Raw genomic sequence first — 16,061 nt, forward strand, 5'->3', positions numbered from 1 at the left:
GGTGGTGTTGTTGACATTGAGAATTTTCCGAATAGTATGTAAATATGCAAATAAATGGTATTTACTAGATTTCGTAGTAAACATTCTAGTTTTGAATGGAGGTGTGTGTATATGAAACTGAAATCAATACAATTAAATGTTGTGAATGGATGAATGAATCACAATAATAAGTTTTTAACAATGAAGGTGACGTAATAAGATAAATGCAGGCATTTCTTTTTCTACTTAAGCAATTACAGTAATGAAGATGGGCAAGATTTATTGAGATTTTTAAGTATTTTTTATAGTCATCAGAATTGAAAAGCTATTTAGAATGAGATTATGCATGCTTTTAAAATTTAATAAAACGGATTATTACTTATAATATGTAGATAATATTTACATTACATGTACAAGGAATTCTGAAGATATTTACAATATGCAAACTAAGCTATACTAAGCTAAGGATGATGAATCGTATCAATCAAGACTAATTTAGCTAGTAAAATGATAACAAAAATTAAATAATATGGATGTATGTACGTCTGTCCTACAGCTAAATATGTATGTAAAAGTTAATTAATAACCGGGTTAAAAATTCAGTCAATCAAAATTCAGTCAAAATAAAATAATAAAAGATACAATAATAAAAGTCGTAAAAGTCATATATAATAAAAGTAAAATAACAATAATTATTATTATATGTATGATTAGTTATGTTGCTGCATCCATATCACAAATTGTCGTAGATTCACACAGAATTTTGGGAAAATACTTGGTTTTTTGGTACATTCAATCCAAAAAATTCCAAAAATAAAAAAAAAACTGTATCACAATCAACCCATGAGCACACCTAACTAATAATTTTACGGATGAAAAAGCAATAATTTTTGCCCCATACGCTTCCTATCACACACGTCTAAATACTAATTTTTGCACAAAATATGTATTCCAATCACAATTATCTATGTATTATTATGACATGTTCAGTTTGGTGGAGATTTATTAGACTAAATGCATACATATATTCTATATAGTGATTGGTGCATGTTTAATAAAAAATGATTGAAATTATGTCACAACCTAAAAAAAACTTTGTCAGACAACGTGACAATTTTTGTGTACAAGTAATAATAAAAATGATGCAAAAGATAGGATGAGAAATGGTAACCGTGTCATATTTTTAGTCCAATTATGTTTCCAGTCAAACCAATTTCCATTTGCCACCCCTCGTACCCTACACGCTTTTGGCTACCAATTGCTAAAAAAGACTTGATAAGTAGATGATAAATTTCCTCCTAAAACTAATAATATCTGGTAACGTGTTGTGGATCATAAATGGGGAAATTTTGATTTGGACTCAAAGCCGTTGTCCGACCACCACCACCGCCACCACCACCATTCGGAGATCTTCTCCCATTATTCCCTGCCTCGAAATTGTGGCCGGAATTTGAGATATTATTATTATTAGGAGATGTTGATGATGAGGGAACATACGTTCTGACCAGAGTGGAACCTCCCCCACCAGATCGATTGGCTAAAGGTCGGATCACAGTGATGGGCGTGTTATTATTATTGTTATTACTATTACTGCTGCCGTGGTGCTGGTGGTGATGGGCCGGAAGTGGTTGTTGCATCGACCCATGCGGGTGGTGCGGTGGTGGCGTCGGACTTCGTGACGACGAGTGAAGCAGATTCGTCCCACTGCCCGGATTTAGTGCCAACCTCCACGGACTGGGGTTCATGAAAGAGGAAGAATTGTACTGATTGTGATACGGTGACGTGGGTGAAAGCTGGCCATGGCCGTGCAGTTGATGATTCTGGTGGGCATGGGCTGGTGGGAGGGGTGACGTTACGACGACCACCGTCTCCCCCACGGGGGGTGGCTGGTCATGCTCGTGCTGCTCGTAGTGAGAGGCTCGACCAAGTTGGTACTGGTGGGGGTGGTGCGGATTGGTGGAGGTGGAGGCAAAGGATGAGCATGAATTGGGTGAGGGGGACTGGCTTTGAAATGCACGACCGCTGACATGATACTGTTGCTCGCTGCCACTTATGCTAATTACAGAATTGGCTCTAGAAGGGGCTCGGCTACCTATTTGTTCCGGAGTCTCGAGAGCAGACGTGTTGGCGGAAGAGACGCCGGAAGTGGATGCGTTATGTTGGGTGGAAGAAGAAGAAGAATTAATATTGGTTTGCTTCCCTTTATTGTTGGCTGTTCCTGCACCACCGCCTTTCCGATTGTTGACGGGGGTCGTCCCATTGGCAGCGTCACGGGCGTGGATTTTCTTGTGGATGCGGAGACTGTTGGCCTGGGTGAAGGTCTTGTCACAAATTGGGCAACGGTAAGGTCTCTCGCCAGTGTGGGTGCGGATGTGGAGGGTGAGATGCTGCTTCACGTTGAAACTTTTGGGGCAGAGGGTGCAGCCGTATGGTTTTTCACCTGGGGAAATTTTAATATTTTTTTTATTAGGGAACATAAATTTTCTAAATAGATATTATTCAAGTGGAAAGAGCAGTAGCTTACCCGTATGTGTGCGCTCATGCCTGGCCAAATCTCTCCGAATAAGAAAAGCCTTGCCACAATAACTGCAAGTTTCTTTCTTGTCTCCGGCGTGTATCATCATATGAAACTGTATTATAAATTAATTTTAATTACAGTTGAATTAATAAATAAATATGAAAGTCTATACCTCTAAATGATGCTTTCTCCTGAAAGCTTTCCCACACTCTTTGCACTCGTGGGGTCGAATGTTGGCGTGAATTTGTTTGTGGACACGGAGTGCTCCAGAACCCTTGAGCACTTTGCCACACTCGTCACACATCATCGGCACGCGTGGGTCGTAGGTTCGGACGCGGTCCTCTGGTTTCTTTTTAGGTCGTCCCCTCTTGGGCACTGTCAGTCATGAGCATGATTCATAAATTTATGCCTGACGTGTCAAAACTAAATGCCACATTTCATTTTTGCTTACATTTTTCTGGGGGCTTATTTCCAGATCCAGACTCCTCCGCACCTGACCCACAACTTTGTCTCGAAGTGGAAGCTATTTCATCGTCCACAAGAACGGTGGTGATGGTGCCGGATTTATTCGAGGGGGTTGAAGCAGCAATCGGAGTTCGTGATCTAGATCGCTTATTACTTCCGGTCGTCGGACCATTTGAAGCCGTTGTTGTTGTTGCTGCTGCCGCAGTTTTTGTTATTAACGTGGCAGCAGCAGCGTGTTTCTTGGACTTGTCGCCTCTCTCTTTCTGCTGCTTATTCGATTTACTGTTTAATGCTGCTGGAGTGGAATCGCTTGAAATACCTGATTTACATGTTTTACATATGTATTAAAATAAAAATGTCTCGGAGATATATTTGAGACCAAATAATTACCTTCATCGTCAGCATCAGCGGAATAATCTATCATCTCTGGAGAGCCACGTTTTCCACCTCCAGTCTTATTAGCTCCTTCGGTTTTTACTGTCGCCGACGCCTTCAGAGCCTCGTCTTTCGCCACCTTGTCAAAATCCAGCATTTTTCTACTTTTCCGTCCCCTTCCCGTCCCTTCCGGTGGACCTTCGACTTCCGTCCCGACATCGATGAGGACTTCAGTCTCCTCAATTACTCGGACCACGGTGACCTCTTCTTTAGTGCTGTGAATGTGGTGATTCACCAGTTCTGGTGTTGTCTTCGGCTGCTGCTGTTGATGCTGTTGCTGTTGGTGAATGACTTGTCCTCCTCCTCCTCCACGCGTCTCATGATGCCCCTGTTGCCCCTGCGGTGGGAGTGGTCTCCTCTCCAGTTGATTGTGCAGGGTGAGCAGTTGCAGGGCTGCCTTTTGCCTCTGTTCTTGACTCGTTTGTTCATCACTTTCACTCTGACTTTGATGAATATGATGATGATGTTGCTGCTGTTGATGATGTTCTAAAGGTTGGATCGGGACGCTGTTATTATGATTAGTCGTGACGATTGGTCTGTTCAATTGTTCTTGTAGCTGCTCCTGACGCTGTTCCACGGGTTTGAAATACTTTGTAATTCCAGTCTGATTCTGGACTTGGAGTTGCAACTGTTGCTGTTGATTTTGGTAATTTTTTCGTATGATTTTCTTCGGAGGCATGTAATTCGGTGTGGTGAGTGGAATAACGATGGGTACTGGTTGTTGGGCCATCGGTGCAGGGAGGAGCGTCACTGCGAGCGGTATGGAAGCCATGGCTGTATTCTTTTTCGGAATAATGACCACGGGAGGGGACGACGAGGACGTTATGTTAATATGCTGCTCCTGCTCCGGCTTGTTTCTCTTTTCAATGGTGAGAGTGCTGTGGGGAAGGACGGATCTCGGCAGCGTCAGGGATATCGGGATTGGTGGCGTTGACGTGGTGCAAATGGGGGCTGGAGAGGAAGACGACGCCGTTGTTGAAATAGATATGGAATTACCACTACTAGAAATATGTTGGTGTTGGTGGTGGTGTGAGGAGGAAGAGGAGGAAGAAGTATTGCCATGAATTATAACATTTTGTCCTCCTCCAGAAGAATGAAACAGTGCAACGGACGGGGGTCGAGATGGTGGTCTGGCTGGCGTCGCGGGGGTCGGGTTTGGTCGGATAGGTCTACAATTTGGGGGAGGAGATGGTGGCAGGCCGGTCGACGGTGGGGGTGAGCCAGGCAGGACGAAATGGGTGGTTGGCGATTCGTGGCGAATACTGACGCTGGAGTCGGAGGAGGAGTTGGTGATGGTGGAGATTGGAATGGCGATGAGGGAGGAGCGTGGCGTTGTTGGGGGCGGTGGTCTCGGTGGGAGTGGGTTCGAGTTGTAGATTCCCAGCGTGGTTCCTCCCCCATTGGCGCAGGGGGACGAAGAGGTCGTGCAGGTGCTGGGGGTCGATCGCGTCGTCACTTGTTGCGCCAACATGGTCAGTGACTCGGAGATTTCTTGCACGTCTTCGTAATCATGGATGTGTTTGTAGAGGAAGGACTTTTTGTTAATTAGTTCAATACCTGTGGAAATTGTGGGATAAAAATAATTGTTTGGGAGACGCTATGAATTTTTGCTTTATTTTATGATACTTATGTATTTTGGTCATAAATAATTTGATATCAAACTTAGCATTGGGATGTGAGCTACCCAATTCAAAAATGCAAACCACCGTTAAATGAAACTGTTCAAACAGAATCGTCGTTATGTGTGGGTATGTATTCTTAAAAATATTAAAGCAGCCGATGATGTGTGAGTCCTCAATAATTTATGAAACGAACGACGAACAAATGTTGTTACCGGGACATAATTACATGCAGGGAACATATACCAATTCTACATTTCGTGGCTGTTGTGGCGTTCTTCGTTGGAATGGGTCGTCAAATTAAATATACTTTAACAAACCTAACTCCATATTATTATTGTGGCTGTTACTACTCCGAACATAATTAAAATGTCTGTGAAAGAAAATGTAAATATAAAAATATTCAATATGTGACCAGCTTCTCGATGCGTGCAATTTGGTTGGATTACTCATTTTGAGCAGTGCTTATCTTTAAGAGTATCGAGTTTTCCAAAATAATGTGACGCTTAAATTTTCATGGTTAGACAGTTGCGAGCGGATCAGTTACCTAAATTCAATCCGGGTTCTTAAAAAAGGACAAATATGTACGTACACATACGCAAAAGAATATGTACAAATATGTACTTTGCTCGTGTAGTGACTACTAGGAATTGATTAAAAATGTAACAACGATTAAAATTGATGATTAAATGTAACCACCAAAAAAATAAAGAAATTATCATACTCATGAAAAAATAAAATTAGGCCACAGCCTAGAAAAGGGATAAATTGAGGCAAATTGATACAGCTTCACAAACTCTAAGGGATTTGGGTCAATTGAGACACTCAGACTCTCGAGCAAATCTGGAGTCTCATTTTTCTCACCCCTGTCACATCTTATTTCTTTCTGAATATTTTTACTACTCTTATATCAACAAGATGAAAACCATAACCACGTCACCTCCCGATAAGAACGTATGCATATGCAGAATGACTAACCTTCTCCAACTCTCTTAAAAAGAATTGTGCATATCTTATCAAAGCCAACAAAATAAAACCAGCACAGACACCGTGTCAACCTCTTATCCAGTTCTGATAAGCAAGCATCCAGCGCAAATAAAATTTTTAAGACATACCAAAACTGCCATGAATCCATTCTGTAATGATGTTGATTTCAGCCACGAGAATCTTCATCTCTTTACACAAACTTTCCACCTTGGTGCGATAAAGTTTAAAGCCGTCCTCCAAGTGGCGGAGGCGATCGTTCACCGCGGCGTCGGAGGAGGACATGGTGTCGTCGAAGGATATAAAAATCCTGGATGTCAGGGACTTGAAAATTTTACGGGGAATCTGTCTTCTTCTTCTGGTGGACGTGATTGATGAGAGGGGAAATATTTTTGCCGACACTTTTATATTATTTTTCAAGGGGTGACTTCTGTGTGTCTGTAGATCCACGTGTGTGCCCTCAACTACCTGTCTCAACCTGTCTCACCTTGCTATTTTCGGGTTCAGGTGGCCCTTTAAAAGCAGCCCTTTAAACCCTGAAACCTATCCCTGCCTCTTCGTATGCAACTGCTCGGTGGTGTTGGAAAGGAGGGATTTTTCTGCAGAGGCACAACTTGACAAATTTTGTCAGTTACAGGCAACACACGAGCAAAAAAGTCGACGGGCTCAAGTATGAAAATGATTGGCGGATTTGCTTCGAGATTAAAAGCACTGCCAGGATGCGAAAGGGTTGAGATGTGAGGAGATTTTTTAGCTCACGAGATCCCCTCACGAGAAACGCGTCTCGCCCAACGCTTAACTAAACTGAGGTTGGCTGTGCCCCACAGATCTCGTCGAGTATGGAGGAGATTGGCAAGAGTTAGACCTTGGAGTTGCAAGTCGAATATTCAACCAATCCACCAAGAGAACGAACCAAACCGAAGTTAAAAGAGATGAGAGTGTTTGGCCGTTATTATTTGTTACCTATCTTCTACTTCACTACTTGTACGTACGACGACTACTACTTCTACTCCTGCAAATTATTATGTTCTGCTATAGCACAAAAATCCTGCAATTGCAATCCGTACCTACTCACTCACTCAGTTAGGCTTAACTTGATCAAAACTTTGCTTTGCGAAAAGGGAATTAAACAATGGGGGCTTCTACGGCAGAATTGTGGGGCTCGGAGAGGTCCCCCACCCCCAAAATCGCTTTATCTACCCAGGATGACAAAGACTGCGTGCCTAGAGAGAAAGAAACGCCGGAAAAGCTACTCTTTCACCCCTTTCAACCAGACTTGCGAGGGGCTGGGCGTTGGGGAATTTTACAAAAATTTCAAAATTACAAGACGCCTCAAAATGGTGTTTTAGACAGCACACGGGCAGGGAGATGGACGAAGACTCAGAATATTTTTTAATGGGTAGGGGCATTTTATGATGAGAAGAATAATACGAAGAAGGATTGAGAATTTGCAATGGCTGCAGAGCAATGGTGTTGTAGAAGTTGTGGTGTTTGAAGCAGTCGTCGTCGTATTGAGCAGTTATATTATTATCGGGTATGGTAACATGGATAAGGATAGGCCATATAACTTTTCCTTTTACAATAAATACATTCAACTTTAGAAAAATCCGTGGGCCCAGGCGTTGAGAGGGGCAACCCCATTGGACCAGCTCGTTTCCCCTGTCGTAGGTCCACACCCAAGCCTCTCCAACGCGGCGAGCCACTTAGTAAAAGGGACTCATCACAATTACCGTAGATGTTGGAACACGTCGATGGCAACGTCGCCCAGCACGCAACGCATCAACGTTACCGGGAGAACAGGCAGAATAGTCTATCAAACTCGAAGCACAAAACTAGCCCAACGCCACCGGTACAGGAAATCAGAAAATTTGTATGATCTGCGGGCGGTATCCCACCCGGATTAAGTGGTATACCCCTCGCCAGCCACGTCTATATCTTTCAGCAGTCATCTTTAAATCTTAACTAAACTCTTAATTTTCTAGATTTACCACAAATTCGAGAAGGAGGGGGAGTGGCTTACCTTAGGTGAAGAAAGGATCCCTTCCCCACGCTCCGATTTGGGTCAAGTCCTCCTTTGGCACTCTTTTCATCAAGAAAATACGAGAGGAAGAAATTTGCACAATTTATTTACCAACTTTCTGAGTCGAGAAGTGCCAACGATCAAGAAAAGTTATACATCAAGAAAGTTGGTGTCTGGTGTTGTAGTGATCTTGTATTAAACTTTAGTCCCAGAATTGTAGTACTACTACGGGAAAATATAGTGAAGTGATTCTCTTTGATGGATTTTTGTGATGGAAATATGTTTCTTTTAATTTGCCTCATTTAATTTGAAAAGATTTGCAAATATTTGCAAATATTATGCATGGCAGTTTAAAAATCAAATCAATTCTTATTAGTTGTTCAATTTAACAAAAATCGCGTTCATAAGCTGAAAAGTTGTTTTTAACGTGATGATCGAAATAATTTTACTTTGACATGTCAGATTTCCATTTTAATTGTGATCAACTTTCACTTTAATTAATGTCAGACTACAAATTACATAAAGCATTTTTAAAAAGACAGAATTCATAGCCATGGTCGGATGTATGTAGATTTCCAGTGACATTGATAACAAAGTTTACATAAGTTGCTTGCATTTTTGTATTCCGTGAAGTGAGGATTTGCAAAAAACATGAAGTAATTTTTAGTTGGTGCATATATCTGCAATTTGGTAGTGCCATTCTTCAGTCTAATAAAACAGACAATTCAGAGGACTTGTCGTCGTCGTCTCACTGCATTGATTCGAGTTCATCATCATGTTTACTCAGAATAAGCAACGGGAAGAAAGGAAGAATTGGTGGTTGGATTGTTTAGTAGAATGGCGTAGGAAATAAGAAATTATTTCTGCATCTGTCTGCCTTTGAACGTAAATCCATTTAATTAAAGAGAATTGAGGAGATGGTGGAGATATTTTTTAGAGTCTGACGAGCAAGAAGACATGAAAAGCCAAGCCAAATCCTTGTACTTGTTCAAGTACAAAAAGTTAATGTCCGCTCATGGGGTTGCGAGCGAGTATACTACATTCTAGGCAGATGAGCGATGTTGCAAATTTACTTGCAGAATCGTTAGGGGGTTCTCTACATTGACGATATGTTGACACGAAATGTTACAGGAATTATAATTTAATTGTTAAAATATTCGTTATTTTGGGGGGGTAAAATTACGCTACGCATGCAATTATTTCCGCGACATAACGAAGATAGGTGTGCCAGTAACACAGTTTCATTTACAAATATTTTCCACAACGGATAAAATTACAACAACAAAGAAACTCTGGAACATAATTGAAATTATTATCGTATTTTTTTGGCGCAGACGCTTGTTCCCTTTCTTCCACATCGATCTCATCATTTTGACGCGTTTGAAGAAATTATGAACTCCAGTGGACTCCAGATGCTAATGCTATTCTACATTGATCAAAAGCGAGTGCAATTTTTACCCCCCACACGAAAATGTCGGTTACAACTCAAGCGTCATGACTCACGGATGAATGACATCTGCTCCTGCTGTACACAGCCCAACGAACGCTGCAGACGAAAAGTGACCTACGACCGCAGAGTCAACACCGCTCGTTTCCCTCTTATCCAATCTTTGTCCTGCTTATTCACCCTCTCCCAGCATTGGTCACTGCTGCTGCACTGCTCTTTGGCCTTATTTTACCAGCATGCATATAATAACCCATATTACTATATTCCTACTAAATGAATAATGAATCGTTGTTGGGTTGCGTCCTTCCGTCGTAGCAGCCATTTCGTGAAATAAAGCAACGAATCAAATGGAAGAATAGAAAAATTAAAAAAATGTTTTTCCTTATATCGCAACAATGATGGAGACACGAACTTCGAAAAAAGTAATGAAAAATATATAAATGTGTTTTGTATGATGCCGTATGATGATATGTTACATTGATGTAAAACGCCATGCACAAAGTTATGCCACAGCCAGACAATTACGGAAATTCCGAATTATATTAAATGTAGTTCTTAATTAACCTCTTGATCACCGATTGCATTTGTTAAACAGTCGTCCGTTGGAATAACTACCCCCACTTCCTGTAACATAGCGTATAGATTCGTGAGAATCGTGAGCATTTTCAGGTGCACTACAGTTTGCACCCAACGACTGATTTCTTTCCAGCTTTTACGCATACAACTTACTTTAGTACTGAAATGAAAGCAATTTCTTATTACATTCATAAAAATCTGGTTAAAATAATATTCTTAAATCAAGAATCTCTCTGAACCACACCCCCTCCTGACTTTCACCATGTGTCAATTTTCTCCTTCTGCCCTGTCGTTGAGAGCTGAGCGGTAGGAGCAGAAGGCGCTTTCCTTGCAGATGAGCGTTAACTTTTATCTCGCCAGTGTTCTTCTCTTCTTTCCTCATCAGGGATATTTTATTGCTGTGCTGATTTTCAATTAAATTAATTACTCGTTAATTTTAGTTTAATTGCTGCGCTAAAATTATCACCAGTTAGCATCTTCTTAAGAGGAGGAGATCAGTTGGATGTAAGGGTTCTTTAGCCCGAGAAAGAACAGAACTTGGCAAAGGTAAGGTTTTTTATCAATTTGTCAATGTTATTGTTTGGGGCTCGGATTTTCGGATTGTTCGTAATTTTAATTGTCCTCGTACTTAATTAAATTAATTAACTAGGTTTTTTTGGCGTGTGGATATGGGAGTTAATGAATACGAGTTATATACTTTCTTATTGTGTATGTTGTTTTCGTGTAGGCTACCTGCATTTAAATGCATTTAAAACACATCATTCTCGAAGGATTCAAATCCTATCGAGATCGAACGGACATTGGTATGGTGGTTTATTTATTAACAATTTTTATTATTACTAAATTTTTATTTATAATTTTTATTTTAAGGACCCTTTGATCCTCATTTCAACGCCATCACGGGTCTAAATGGTTCCGGAAAGTCTAATATTCTCGACGCCATTGCCTTTGTCTTGGGTTTGTCGTCTATGCAAGTTGTAAGTTAATATTCTAAATATGCGATAATCCGGACAAATTGCGAAGGATTAACTATTATTAAGTAATTTGATGTAACTTCGTAGGTTCGTGCGGCGAATTTAGGCGAACTAATCTATAAGGGTGGAACTGGTGGAGTTTCTCGAGCTTCAGCTTCACTAATTTTTGATAACAAAGACAGAAAGAAGAGTCCAGTCGGATATGAAAAACATGACGAGATTATCATATCTCGAGTCATTGAAACGAACGGAGTTTGTAAAGTATGTACATCATTGTTTTTATTGCTGAAAAGTTTGTAGATTGTTTTGTTTTTGTACTAACGACAGCTTTATTTACAGTACTTTTTGAACTCTATCACTTCAACTAAACGACAAATTACTGAAATGTTTGAGTCCGTTCAACTCAACATTAGCAACGCCAACTTTATGATTATGCAAGGAAAAATCACAAAAGTAATCAACATGACGCCCAAGCAGATTCTGTGCATGATTGAGGAAACAGTAGGTGGAAATGTGTACCAGGGGAAGAGAGACAAAACCGAACAGGAGATTAAAAATAAGGATCGGTGCTTGGAACTCGTGAGAAGTGTGAGTACCAATTATATTTTACCCATACACAAGTTAACTATAATTGTTTACAACTTGTATGTCTCATTGGTAGACGATCCATGAAGAAATTTATCCTGAATGGAAGAGACAGCGCGATGCCCGAGAAAAACTCACCGAATTCCAAACCGTTGAATATCAAACTGCCCGATGCTTGAAGTACTATGCCATCATGCAATATAAGGATGTGATCGATAAGCTCAAAAACAGTCAGGTTGAGCTCAATCGAGTAGTCGATAGTGAGAAAGATGACGACAAGAAGATTGAAGAGTACAAGGAAGGCATTAATGATAACAAGAAACGTCAACAACAAATGAAGCAAGAAAATACGGAGAAATTCAAAGAAAGAATTGCAAAAGCTGAGAAGGACCTAGCGGATGAGAAAAAGAAATTTGTTACAGTGGAAGCCAAACTGAACACTGCCAAGATGGATGTAAGTGACGGGAAAAAGAAACTAGCCGAGGCAGAAAAGGCAAAGAGACAACAAGAGAAGGAAATGCAAGATTATAAGAAAAAGAGTGCCAGCACGGTGGGCGAGTTTGAAGATGTCAAAGCTCAAATCGCCAATGCTCAGGAAGCTTTGAATAAGGCTAGGGAACAGTAAGTACAGCTAGTAGTTTAATTTCTTTCATTTCAGAAATGTATACAGCATAACTGTGTACAGCTGATTACGTATTTTATTTTCATAGGGAAAATGCTTTAAAAATGGGAAACATCGTCGACGAAGAGGGAAAAGCATGCGACGCTCGTCAAGAATTAATGCGTACGTGATCAAGTCAATGTCATAGAATTCGATTAAGGATTAAACATATATTTTTTCGTGCAATTGATGAATGATTCTTGTATAGGTGTTCAGGATGAAATTCACAAGATCGAACCCGATTATCAAGTCGCTACACAGCAATATGATGAGGACATGAGAAAACTCGAGGGTATGCAAAAGGATTTGAAGAAAACTCCAACTAATGAGCAAGTGGAACGAGATTACAAGGCAAAGTCTCAGCGGGCAGAGGCACTTAAGGCCGAAGCTGTTAAACGAAATATTAACCCAGACGACAGTCCTTCAGAAATTGTAAAATCTCTTAATCAAAGTAAACACAGACTGCAGCAACTAACGCAGGAAAAGGAAAGCATTATTGGACGAAATTATGGCATTTCGTTCCGCTACGAGTAAGCAAACATTGTAATTTTTTTTTTTGCAATTCTAATTCTAACAGAAATTGATAACATTTGATTAGGAAAAACAACCTCGTCGATGCGTCCAGGATTCACGGCTGTTTGTACGAATTGCTGAAATTCCAAAATATTGACGAATGGGGAGGCGCGCTGGAAGTTCTTGCCGGTGGATTATTTGGTCAGTTGGTTGTCGAAGATGAAGTTGTCGCGAAGGCCCTGTTGAAGTCGGGTTTGACGAGACGAATGACCATCCACTGTCTCTCTGTATTCAAAACAAGTAACAAAACGCATCTCACGCAACAGGAGTTAGATCGACGTCTTGGAGCAGGGAAAGCAATTCCGGCAATTGATTTGATTGAATGTTCTCCTAAATATCAAGCAATTGTGCAACATTTCTTTGGAGGGAAAGTTATCTGTGACACTATTCAGACGGCAAAGGTTTCTTTAAAATACATTTATTTATTCTGACTTCGACTTTACAATAATGCGTAATTATGATTCTAAATATTTAGAAAGTTGCTTTTGAGCTGGGATACTACGCAGTGTCCAAGATTGGAGATGTCGCCGATCCCGATGGTGTCATGCAGGGAGGTTCAAGACGCAGCCTTGGAGAGTTCATCAAAACCTGTGATAAACTGCGACAGATGTCTGCTGAAATCAAACAACTAATGGGAACTGTTGGAGACTTACAGAGACGACTTCAAGCGGCGCAATCGTAATTGCACCATTAATTTGATTAGTTTTATTTTCAGTGAAGAAACATTGCTCATTTATCTCGTACGCATATATCTAGTAACGCAGATTTCATGAAACAATTGGATATTGCGAAACGTGACTTACAAAATGCAGAGGAGACGCGGGGGCTGACATCTTACTCCATTCTTCAAAAAGATATTAAAGAACTAATGGAAAAATTAAGTATGTCGCTTTTAATGTAAATTCCTATCTGCTGATTATTCAATGTTGTAATATCTGATTGTTCCTATTTTTAGAAAAAGATAGTGAAGTTTTAGCAGATTGGAAGAAACAGATGCAGCAGCTGGAAAAGGACAAGAAAGTTTGGTCGACGAAAGTAAACCAACTTGAACACCTAAGAGAAAAGGGCAAGAAAGACAATGCTGCGCTTATCGTTCGATGCGAGAAGGCTCTTGAAACAGCAAAGAAAAAGTACGAGTCCAAGCAGAAACATTTTGGTGACATAGACGTCGAAATCAAGTCCAGAGAAGCTTTAATACAAGATTGTCAGCAGGTAAATCGTTTTAGCACAAATATTAACTCAAAACTATTTCATAATTTGTTGTATTTCATGTTTGCATTACCTTGTTTCAGGATATTGACAACTCTGCTGAAGAAATCAACGAGTACAATAAAACGGTTGAAAAGATTGCTCAAGAGTTTAGTCTTATTCAGAAACGTTTCTCAGAAGTACAAACACGGTATGATGAGGCTGTAGCAGAGAGCCAGCAATGGAACGCGGAGTATAATGAAATCGAAGAGGAAATTAGAAACCTAACAAATGCCATTCATAAAATTGAGATGAGTAAAATCAAACGTGGAAATTTGAAGGAGAAATTGACTGGCAGTGTTAATCGTATGTTAATCTGTTATTTATTTATTTGTCAACTTATGTACGCATTTATGTAGCTACATACATATACAAGTACATTAAAATTTTTGGATTTTACAGACTATGAATCGGAAATCCATAAGTTGAAAAAGGAAAACCAAACTCTCAATTTTGACAAGGAAGAGATTCCTGCTGACGAAAGGAAAAGTTTACATGTAAATAAATTATTTAGACATTAGTTAAAGTTATACGTTAGTTTGTTAATATTAAAATATCTTACATGAAAATTATCAGGAACGTAAGGTTGAGGCTGAAAGACTTAAAAAACGATTTGACGAACTCCGTGAGAGGATTGATGTCCAGGCTGCTGAACAATTCCAATCAACAAAGACACTCCTACGTAGCGCTGAAGATAAGATGACGACAATTGAAAGTAACAAGAAAGATTTAATGAGTACGATTGATAAGCTTGATGAGCATAAGGTAGGTTTATCTGTTTGCATCAATACTTCCCTGGAGTGAAATGTAGCACGATTCTATTTTGTAATCCTCGAATTTCTCTGACCCTAGATGAACATTGTGATGGAAGCATATACGAAAGTGAATGAAGAGTTCAATAAAATGATGGGAACGCTCCTCCCCGAGTCCGCAGCGAGACTGGTGGCTGTAAACCAAAATGACCTGTCTCAAGGTCTTAATGTGTGTGACGTATATTTTATTCATTATGGTGGTCGTGCTAGTGTCAAGCATATATGTTCACAAATTAATTGTTACGGTCTTGCAGATACATGTCCAGTTGGGTGGTGTGTGGAAAGAATCTTTGAGTGAATTGAGTGGGGGACAGAAATCCTTGGTCGCCTTAGCCTTGGTGCTTTCACTTTGCATGTACAACCCAGGTAACTCGTCTAATTGTAACTTTGTATTGATATTTGTGGAATTAAAATCATAAGTAAATTCAACGCGCTCCGTAACAAATACATCAGTGTTCAATTTAGATTAAATATTCTAATTCTAATTCTAATCTTTCTCATTACAGCTCCACTTTACATCCTCGATGAAATTGATTCGGCCCTTGATCTCAACCATACCCAAAACATCGGAGTTCTTATTCGGCGACGATTTAAAGATACCCAATTTGTCTGCGTTTCGTTGAAAGACGGTAAGAATAAACAATACATAAGTTAAATATCTCAAGTTTTAAGCAAGCTAATCAACCATTGATTATCAACGACCAAATAATCTTCTATGTTAGGAATGTACTCCAACTGCAACATTCTATTCCAAGTGCAATTTAATAATGGAAGGTCCGAAGTAAAACGATGTGTTCGTTCAAGTTCTAAAAAACCAGAAGAAGATGATCATCAAGTCGTCTCTTCAAAACATGCCAAACGTTTTAACAAAATTGTGTCTGGAAAGTAAAGAAGCAAATGCCCTATTTTACAAATTTTCCATATACGCGGATAACTACGATAGTTATCTTATTCTCTATTTTATGTTATGTTATATATAGAATGTACTTGTACATGTTTCAATCAAATAACTTTTCATGTCTAGATTATTTTTAAACTAAGATCTCCTTTTGTAGTTATTTAATAAGACAAAACTTTTTTATACATTTTTATTCAGAGACGTGTGCTAAATACACAGATTGATCGATTTAAGTAAATAAATAAAACTCAATACGCTTATAAACAA

General features: G+C 39.7%; 2 protein-coding genes and 1 long non-coding RNA gene across 4 annotated transcripts; 2 read left to right on the top strand and 1 right to left on the bottom strand.

Moving 5' to 3' along the window:
• Window positions 1-233: 233 nt before the first annotated feature.
• LOC110848109 lies at window positions 234-6,978 on the bottom strand. Its single transcript, XM_022095230.2, has 6 exons — window positions 6,132-6,978; window positions 3,353-4,954; window positions 2,949-3,281; window positions 2,670-2,872; window positions 2,504-2,609; window positions 234-2,419 (listed from the first exon to the last, which is right to left on the bottom strand). The coding sequence occupies exons 1-6, from the start codon at window positions 6,283-6,285 to the stop codon at window positions 1,284-1,286; spliced, it is 3,534 nt and encodes a 1,177-aa protein (XP_021950922.2). The 5' UTR covers window positions 6,286-6,978; the 3' UTR covers window positions 234-1,283.
• Window positions 6,979-7,392: 414 nt separating this feature from the next.
• On the top strand, window positions 7,393-8,283 carry LOC110849204. 2 transcript variants are annotated; one of them, XR_004834596.1, is made up of 3 exons: window positions 7,393-7,534; window positions 7,602-7,907; window positions 7,983-8,283. It is a non-coding gene; the product is annotated as an uncharacterized LOC110849204 (long non-coding RNA). The 2 variants fall into 2 exon arrangements; XR_002547779.2 differs by having other exon boundaries at window positions 7,602-7,849.
• Window positions 8,284-10,373: 2,090 nt separating this feature from the next.
• LOC110849502 (structural maintenance of chromosomes protein 2) lies at window positions 10,374-16,051 on the top strand. The gene is made up of 19 exons (XM_022096912.2): window positions 10,374-10,589; window positions 10,771-10,846; window positions 10,914-11,020; window positions 11,105-11,278; window positions 11,357-11,605; window positions 11,679-12,223; window positions 12,313-12,386; window positions 12,472-12,793; window positions 12,862-13,237; window positions 13,312-13,514; window positions 13,593-13,717; window positions 13,792-14,048; window positions 14,129-14,390; window positions 14,487-14,581; window positions 14,661-14,849; window positions 14,937-15,065; window positions 15,151-15,262; window positions 15,403-15,525; window positions 15,619-16,051. Exons 2-19 carry the CDS (start codon window positions 10,786-10,788, stop codon window positions 15,783-15,785), a joined length of 3,570 nt encoding a protein of 1,189 aa, XP_021952604.1. The 5' UTR covers window positions 10,374-10,589; window positions 10,771-10,785; the 3' UTR covers window positions 15,786-16,051.
• The last annotated feature ends 10 nt before the right edge of the window (window positions 16,052-16,061 follow it).

This window comes from Folsomia candida, unplaced genomic scaffold, assembly GCF_002217175.1.
Source record: "Folsomia candida strain VU population unplaced genomic scaffold, ASM221717v1 Fcan01_Sc004, whole genome shotgun sequence".
In the NCBI taxonomy this organism is placed as follows: Eukaryota; Metazoa; Arthropoda; class Collembola; order Entomobryomorpha; family Isotomidae; genus Folsomia; species Folsomia candida.